We start from the raw sequence: 9,336 nt of genomic DNA on the forward strand, positions 1-9,336 counted from the left end.
TAGTGGGTCTCCTCGGACCTAGTCTCTCCTGGAGATGAACTAACACTGCAGATCCCAGGGACTGCAGAGCCTGGGGGAGAAAGGGGACGTAACTTGAGTTGGGGTCACTTGGTTGCATCTGAATTTGCTGGTATTGGGCTGTAGCAGTGGAACTCCTGGCCTGGCAGGGAGATGCCTAGTTGTCTCGGCATGGTGGCCCCCTCACCCCATGCCCTGTTCCCACGGGGAGAGAGGAAGCCACAGTGGTTGAGGTGAAAACCAGAGGTTGTGCAGCCCTGGCAGACAGAAGCAACCACGGGCAGCTGCAGCAGGCTGGTGCCTGGCCCACAGGCACCCTCCACACCCTTTCTGCAAACATTGCTGCCATGTGCAGAATTTCGGAAACGTGCAAAGCCTGAGAGTGGGTGCTCAGGAGCCCTCCCTAGTGTGTGCAGGCGGCCCTCGGCGACCCAACCCAAACCCCAACCATGGACATCAGGCAGCTGAGGGTTAAAAAAAAAAAGTTATTGATGCACAGATGGCTGTGGTTTGAGTAGAGGAGTAGGAGGAGGGAAATGGAGCCTTCCTTGTCTTGCTCCAGGCTTTGGTTGAGACATAGGCCCTGCCCTGGGAGGAAGGGGCGGCAATGAGGCACACAGGCTGGTGGCCAGGCTGCAAAGCAGCAAGCCTGCCCCTTGGTGGTCTGCCTGCTGCCCTACCTGTGTCCTCCCCGCCGGCTCCTCCTCTCCTCTTGTTTCAGGGAGTTCTCTCCTCCTCTGTCTCCCCTCACTGCAGGCTCATGTCCTATTTACCCTGTGGGATCTCTCCTGTCCAGGGATGACCAAGAGATGGGTCTGGAATGTCAGGAGAGCCAGAATGCAAACAGAGACGAGTTCAGACCTGCCCCCACGATCAACCCACCAACGTTGGGCAAATCTCCCCTGCAACCATCATGTGGTTCTCCGTAGAATGAGGGGCTTGGCCTAAATGAACTTGAGGCCCCTCATCCAGGCATAATAGGCCCCATAATAGGCACTGGACCTGCAGGCCTGATACTAGATGCGGCTGCCTGAGCCTGGCCTGAGGTCTAAGAGCCTTCTGGCCAGAGCCCACCTCCCTCCGTCTCCTCTTCTAAGCTGCCCCTTGAACTATGCAGACTTCTTCCCAGGATAGTTCTAGCAAACTTTCTGCTCCAGCTTCCTAGCCTGGGTGTGAGAGGCGGCCTAAGGGCCTGACCACAGCACCCGGGCTCAAGGGCTGACCCTAATACTCTCTTTGTGACCCAGGCCAGGTCAAGGCTCTTTCCTGACCCTGAGTTTCCATCACCAGGGACAGAGATGAGCGACCCTGTCCTGCCTCCTGGACTCAGGCAATATCCACCCTTCATTCCTCATGGATTTATGGAGCAGTGGCCACATCAGCCACTTTACCAGCTCCTGCAAGAACAATAATAATAGAAGCAAAACAGTAACAGAAGCACAGTTTGAAGTAGAGTGAAGTTAGGACCCGCTGCTGTGGGTGAGCGGAGGGTGTGTTAGAGAGGACGGGGAGGAAAGGTGTCTCTGAGGAGGTGATGTGTGAGCAGAACTGTGGCAGGAACCATTGCTGAGCTGACCTGGGAGAGGACAGTCCAGGCACGAAAAGGACCGTGCAGAGGCCCTGAGGCACTGTTCAGGGATTGGGAAGAAGGCCTGTGTGATTAGGGCAAAGTGGGAACAGGTCCAGGGAGAGCGGGGCTCCAAGCAAGAGGGTCTGGGCTTGGGCTCCAGTGGTAGGACTAGGGACGGGATAAAACCCCAAACCCTTTCCCCAGGTGAGGGGATGTGGATGAACAAAGTGGCTCAGGACGGAGCTGAGCAAGCAGTAGCACTGATTCCTCCTGAGACGGAGGCCTGGCTCAGGAGCTCAGGGAAAGAGAGAGCCCAGCAGGCAGTGAACATCTACCCGATGGTGCCAGAGGTAGTGCTGGCAGCCCAGAGGAGACAGGACAGGCTGGAGTTTCCTGGGGAGGCTGGGGAGCCTTCCTGGAGGAGGCCAGGCGTTAGAAGTAGATGCTGCCCTTCTGACCTCAGAAGTTCTTTCTAGAGGGCTCCCTCCGGTAGGGCCCAAAGGCAGCACTGCCCCAGGGAACGACTCCCAGGCCACGAAGTACAGAATCCTGCAGGCACAGCGCTTGGCCGCCCTGAACGCAGTCCTGTGGGATGAGACCGGTGCCTGGTTTGACTACAACCTTGAGAACAAGAAGAACTGGGACTTTTACCCATCCAACCTCACTCCACTCTGGGCCGGGTGTTTCTCTGACCCTGGCGTGGCGGACAAGGCTCTGAAATACCTGGAGGTGAGGGCACAGCAGGTGGTTCGGGTCCACTGCAGGCAGCACCGCCCCCTCCCGACCCTGAGCAGGACCTGCAGGGAAGGCCGCTTCCTCCGGCTGTGCCCCTTGTCCCAGCCTGCGGGTCCCGCGGAGCCACCGGGGGGCAGCTGTGAGCCGAGAAGAGAAGGGCCAGGAAGGGGACATCTGGCTTCCCGCCGGGCCCAGCGTCCTGGCTTCCAGTCCAGCCCCACCCACAGTCACGGGAATGTCTGGAACCTTCTAGGGCAGCCGGATCCTGATCTACCAATATGCCCCAGAATTGAATCCGAACCAACTTTGATGTCTACTCGCAAAAGTCAGCCATGTATGAGAAGGTGAGCTGGCCTGAGCCCTCCCCGCACCCCAGGGCGTCCCCGTGGTGAGGCAGGACGGTCAGGCTTGGCAGGGCCCAGGGCCAGCGCAGCTGGGATGGTGGCGGCGCCCAGTGGCCACTCCTGGGCACTGCAGGGGCTGCTGGGCAGGCAGAGCGACTTCTCCCCACAAGGATCCCATTGTTTGTTGTCCCTGTGGCTGGGGGTGGGGTGGGGTGGGGTAGGGCAGTGCCTGACCTACGGCCCGCCCTCTTAGTCCCAGTATGACATTAGCAATGGTGGACAGCCCGGTGGCAGAGGGGAGTATGAAGTTCAATTGAGCAGGCCAGGGGCGGGCTGGCCATCGCCCTGCAGGGAACTCCTGGGCTCTGCTGCCCACGACCCCCACCCCAGGCCTCAGTGTGCTCACCTGCATGTCGGCCCAGGGGACGAGCTGACTGGTGCTTCCTGTACCGCTAGGGTTAGGCAGGGCCAGTGCCCCTGGGGAGAGAGCCCACAGCCCCCACCAAGGGTCTGGGGCTTCCCCAGAAACCGGGCCCCACTGCCCCGCCTCTCCCAGGAGGGCTTTGGCTGGACGAATGGCGTGGTCCTGATGCTGCTGGACCGCTATGGTGACCGGCTGACCTCAGGGGCCCAGCTGGCTTTCCTGGAGCCCCACTGCCTGGTGGCCACCCTTCTGCCCAGCCTCCTGTTCAGCCTCCTGCCGTAGTGACAGCCCTCCCCTCCTCACCTGGCCCCAGCTCCTGTCCCATTAAACCTCTGAGCCAGCTCCTGTCCCTTTAAATCTCTGCACCAGTTCCTGTCTTCCCCTGCCTCTTCATGCCCTCCTACCTCCCAGCCTGTCCTCTGATCAGAGTGAAGTGGGGGGCAGGTTCATGACCTGGAGGTCATGGGTTGGGGCCTAGCTCCCTTCTGGAACCTTGAATAGGGTGGAAATCCTGCTCCAGGGGGAAGACCTATCCCTCCTACCTCAAGTACCCCAGCGCCAAGTCCCACACCTCCGGCCTTCCACTCACTTCTGTATTCCAAAGGCTTTATTGTTCTGCTGAAATTCTTACAAATACTGAAAACCCCCAGCCTGGGCCCACGCAACCAAGGGCTCAATGCTAGGAAGGAGAGCAGGGGAGGTGGGGCCCAAATAAATATATATAATTTATTTCTGCCCCTGATATTATTCCTTCAAAAGAGTCTGAATTTGAATGGATTGTCTCTAGATCTATTTATCCCCCAGGGCATCGTTAAAACAATTGTAAAATCAGCTGGCAATTAGTGGCTTTTAACTGCTGGATGTGCTCAGGGAAAGAGAGGAAGGGAGCCCTGCCAAGACCACTGTCACCCCAGAGTGGCTGTAGTCATCCCGAAAGCTGTGTCTCCCTGAGGAGCAACCTCATGGGCTTGACAGAGAGGGTGGGAAATAGACCGGGAACATAATTCAGCCAGTCGCTCCCCAAATACACAAATGAACAATAATAGCACGCTCTGGGTAGAGTGGGGTGAGGTAGCCAGTACCCAGCATTGCCACAATATGTTATCTAAAATGTTTGTTTTCCTACAAAAAGTTACGACACACACACACACACAAACAGGAAAGTATGACACACACACACAAGCAGGCAAGAGAAATTGTCTTAGGAGTGACCATTAGGCTGGGCACGGTGGCTCACACCTGTAATCCCAGCACTTTGGGAGGCTGAAGTGGCTGGATCGCCTGAGGTCAGGAGTTCGAGACCAGCCTGGCCAACATGGTGAAACCCTGTCTTCTACTAAAAATACAGAAATTAGGCGGGTGTGGTGGTGGGCACCTGTAATCCCAGCTACTTGGGAGGCTAAGGCAGGAGAATCGCTTGAACCCAGGAGGCGGAGGTTGCAGTGACCTGAGATTACAACACTGCACTCCAGCCTGGGCAACAGAGCGATACGCCATCTCAAAAAAAAAAAAAAAAAAAAAAAGTGACCACTATATACTAAAAAAAGAATATCAATAAACAGATGGAAAATATTAAAAAGGGCCAGGGGGTGTAGTGGCTCACCCCTGTGGTCCCAACATTTGTTAGGCTGAGGCGGGAGAATCACTTGAGCCCAGGAGTTCAAAACCAACCAAGGCAACATGGTGAGAACCCATCTCTACAAAAATAAAAAAATTAGCCAGATGTGGTGGTGCACACCTGTAGTCCCAGCTACTCAGGATCCTGAGGTGAGATTGCTTAAGCCCAGGAGGTGGAGGCTGCAGTGAGCCATGATTGTGCCACTGCCTTCCAGCCTGGGCAACAGAGCAAGACCCTGTCTCAAAAATGGTAATAATAAAAAAATAAAAATTAAGAAAGGGCTGGGTGTGATGTCTCACACCTGCAATCCCAGTGCGTTGAGAGGCCAAGGCAAGAGGATCACTTGAGGACAGGATTTCAGGGCCAGCCTGGGCAACATGGTGAGCTGTGATTTTTAAAATTAGCCAGGCATTATGGCACATGCCTGTAGTCCCAGCTATTTGGGAGGACAAGGTGGAAGGATTGTTTGAGCCCAGAAGTTCAAGGTTACAACAGCTGTCATTGAGCTACTGCACTCCTGCATGGGTGACAGAGGAAAACTCTGTCTCTAGAAAATAAAATGAAAAGAAAATACAAAGAGAACCAGCCAGGCACGGTGGCTCATGCCTATAATCTCAGCACTTTGGGAGGCCAAAGTGGGAGGATGACCTGAAGTCAGGAGTTCGAGACCAGCCTGACCAACATGGTGAAACCCTGTCTGTACTAAAAATACAAAAATTAGCCGGGCATGGTGGAGCATGCCTGTAATCCTAGCTACTGGGGAGGCTGAGGCAGGAGAATCACTTGAACCCAGGAGGCAGAGGTTGCAGTGAGCCGAGACTGTGCCATTGCACTCCAGCCTGGGCGACAGACTGAGACTCAGTCTCAAAAACAAACGAAAAAAAAGAACTAAATGGGGTTTCTTGTTTCTGGCCTAGGGTGTAAGGAGTGTGGCAATTGTCACTCCATCTTAACAACAAGTAAAAAGCTGAATAAACAACACCAACAACTCTTCTTAGATATGTCAGAGAATTAAGGTCACAGAGCTGCCTCCAAAACTGGAGACAGACAGGCAGATACAGAGAGTCACAACTTAACAGAATAGACACCTCCACACTGGGTTTCTTTTACCCAATACTGGTTTGGTTTCAAGAAAAAACTAGAAGTCATACTAAAAGGCAGAAAATACCATTTGAAGAGATAGAGCAAGTATCAGAACCAGACTCAACTATAGTGGGGATGTTGGATTTCCAGGCCGGAAATTTGAAACAACTATGATTAACATGCCAAGGGTGCTCACGGAAAAAGTAGACAACATACATGCAAGAGCAGGTAAGTAATTTAAGCAGAGTGATGAAAATTCTAAGAAAAAACAAAGAGGAATTACAACGAGAAAAAAACACCAACGAAATGCCTTTGATCAGCTCTTTAGTAGACTGGACGCAGCTGAGGAAAGAATCCATGAACTTCAGGATATGTCAGTAGAAACTTCGAAAACTCAAAAGCAAAAAGAGACAAGACTGAAACAGACAGAAGAGAATATCCAAAACTGTGGGACCATGACAAAAGGCATCACATATGCATTAATGGGAATACAGAGGAAGAAAGAGGGAACCAAAGAGATATTCGAAACAATAATGATGGAGAATTTCCCCAAATTTATGTCAGACACCAAACCACAGACCCAGGAAGCTCAGAAAATACTAAGACAGATGCCCCCCAAAAAGAAGAAAAAATCAACACCTAGGCATATTATATTCAAATTGCAGAAATTCAAAGATAAAAAGTCTTGAAAGAGGCCAGAGGAGTAAAAAAAAGCTTACCTATAGAGGACCAAGGATAAAAATGACATCAGACTTCTTAGAAACCATGCAAGGAAGAAGAGAACCTTGTGAGATATTTAAAGCATTGACAGAGAAAAAGATCCCACCAACCCATAATCCCCAGAATCTGTATCCTGCAAAACCATCCTTCAAAAGTGATGGAGAGGCCAGCACAGTGGCTTATGCTTGTAATTCCAGCACTTTGGGAGGCTGAGGCAGGCAGTTTGCTTTGAGCTCAGGAATTTGAGACCAGCCTAGGCAACATAGTGAAACCTTGTCTCTACAAAAAAATACAAACTTTAGTGGTGGCACACACCTGTGGTCCCAGCTACTTGGGGGGCTGAGGCTGGAGGATCACTGGAACCTGAGAGGCAGAGATTACAGTGAGCCGAGATCGCACCACTGCACTCCAGCCTGGGTGACAGAGCAAGACTCTGTCTTAAAAAAAAAGAAAGAAAGAAAGAAAAGAAAAGAAAAATAAAAAAGAAAAAAAAAGTGATGGAGAAACGAGAACTTTCACAAGCCAACAAAAATTGAGAGACTCTGTAGTCCTGAAGACGCAAGAAGTATCCAAAAAAAAAAACTTCTTCAGAGAAAAGAAAGATGACATGTTAGAAACTTTGAACTACATAAACAAGGGAAGAGTTTTAGAGAAGGAATATGTAAAGGTAAAATAAAAGCTTCTACTTTTCTTATCCTTAGTTAATCTAACAGATAATGGTTTGTTCAAAATAAAACAGGGCATTTATCCAAAATGCTTGATACCAGAAGTATTTTGGATTTCGGATTTTTTTTTTTAATTTTGAAATATTTGCAATATACTTACTGGTTCAAAATCCCAAATCTGATCATCCAAAATCTGAAATGCTTCAGTGAGCACTTCCTTTGATCATTATGTCTGTACTCAAAAAGTTTTGGATTTTGGAGCATTTCAGATCTTGGGCTATCAGATTTTGGGTGCTCAATCTGTAATAGCAACTGTGTATTCAATAATTATAGTTTATGGATAAGGGAACTGAATGACAGCAATGATAAAAGGGACAGGAGGAGGAAGTTAAGACTACTTTGTTGTCATAAGGTACTCGCACTACCGTGAAACAGTGTTATTTGAGTAGACTTGGTTAGTTGTAAATGTATACTAAAAAAAGAACTGCTGGAGGCCGGGTGCGGTGGCTCACACCTGTAATCCCAGCACTTTGGGAGGCCGAGGTGGGTGGATCACGAGGTCAGGAGTTTGAGAACAGCCTGGCTAATATGGTGAAACCCCATCTCTACTAAAATTACAAAAATGAGCTGGGTGTGGTGGCATGCGCCTGTAGTCCCAGCTACTCAGGGGACTGAAGCAGGAGAATCACTTGAACCCAGGAGGCAGAGGTTGCAGTGAGCTGGAATCATGCCACTGCACTCCTGGTGTGACAGAGTGAGATTTCGTCTCAAAACAAAACAAAACAAAACAAAAAACACTACTGGCCGGGTATGGTGGCTCACACCTGTAATCCCAGTGCTTTGGGAGGCTTAGGCGGGAAGATTAATTGAGCCCAGGAGTTTGAGACCAGCCTGGGCAACACAGTGAGGAGTTCCCCCAGAACAAAGCCAGTTTGCATATTGGGCAGAAGATGTGAATCACTCTAAACATTGCTGAAAAGAAGACATACAAATGGCAAACAGGTATATGAAAAGGTGGGCTACATAACCGATCATCAGAGACATGCAGATCAAAACTACAATGAGATATTATCTCAGTCCAGTTAAAATGGCTTTTATTCAAAAGACAGGCAATAACAAATACTGGTGAGGATGTGGAGAAAAGTAACCCTCGTATACTGTTGGTGAGAATGTAAATTAGTACAATCACTGTAGAGTTGTGTGTTTTTTTAAAAAGAACATTGGCTGGGCACGTTGGCTCATGCCTGTAATCCTAGCACTTTGGGAGGACAAGGTGGGTGGATTGCCTGAGCTCAGGAGTTCAAGACCACCCTGGGTAACATGGTGAAACCCCGTCTCCACTAAAATATGAAAAATTAGCCTGGTGTGATGGCAGGCACGTGTAAGACCAGCTACTCAGGAGGCAAAGGTTGCAGTGAGCTGAGTGACCAAAAAGTTGGTCCTATGAAAAGATCATTAAAATTGACAGAGAAGACACACAAAAAATCAGAACGAGTGCAGAGGCATTACTATTGACCTTACAAAATTGGAAATAGAATACTATAAACAAGTATATACCAACAAATTAGATAACCTAGATGAAACAGAAAAATTCCTAGAAACAGAAATTATACAAACTGATGCAAGAAGTAGAAAGTCTCAATAGGCGTAACAAGTAAAGAGATGGCAATAAAAAACCTTGCAATAAAAAAAGATGTTTAGGCCAGGCGCAGTGACTCCTGCCTGTAATCCTAGCACTTTAGGAAGACCAAGGCAGGTGGATCACCTGAGGCCAGGAGTTCAAGACTAGCCTGGCCAACATGGTGAAACCCCGTCTCTACTAAAAATACAAAAAGTAACTGGGTGTGGTGGTGGGCACCTATAATCCCAGCTGCTTAGGAGGCTGAGGCAGGAGAACCGCTTGAACCTGGGAGGCAGAGGTTGCAGTGAGCTGGAATCATGCCACTGCACCCCAGCCTGGGCAACAGAGTGAGGCTCCATCTCAAAAAAAAAAAAAGAATGTTGCCGGGCGCGGTGGCTCACGCCTGTAATCCCAGCACTTTGGGAGGCCGAGGCGGGCGGATCACAAGGTCAGGAGATCGAGACCACGGTGAAACCTCGTCTCTACTAAAAATACAAAAAATTAGCCGGGCGCGGTTGTGGGCGCCTGTAGTCCCAGC

General features: G+C 50.1%; 1 protein-coding gene across 1 annotated transcript in view; it reads left to right on the forward strand.

Moving 5' to 3' along the window:
* The first annotated feature begins 2,323 nt into the window (after window positions 1–2,323).
* The window catches only part of TREH (trehalase), a 45,793-nt gene continuing 38,780 nt past the window's right edge, over window positions 2,324–9,336 (forward strand). Inside the window, exon 1 of the mRNA XM_031652905.1 lies at window positions 2,324–2,667. Coding sequence (XP_031508765.1) covers window positions 2,633–2,667 — 35 coding nt within the window. The 5' untranslated portion in view covers window positions 2,324–2,632. The remainder of the gene's footprint in view (window positions 2,668–9,336) is intronic.

This window comes from Papio anubis, chromosome 12, assembly GCF_008728515.1.
Source record: "Papio anubis isolate 15944 chromosome 12, Panubis1.0, whole genome shotgun sequence".
NCBI classification, from domain to species: domain Eukaryota; kingdom Metazoa; phylum Chordata; class Mammalia; order Primates; family Cercopithecidae; genus Papio; species Papio anubis.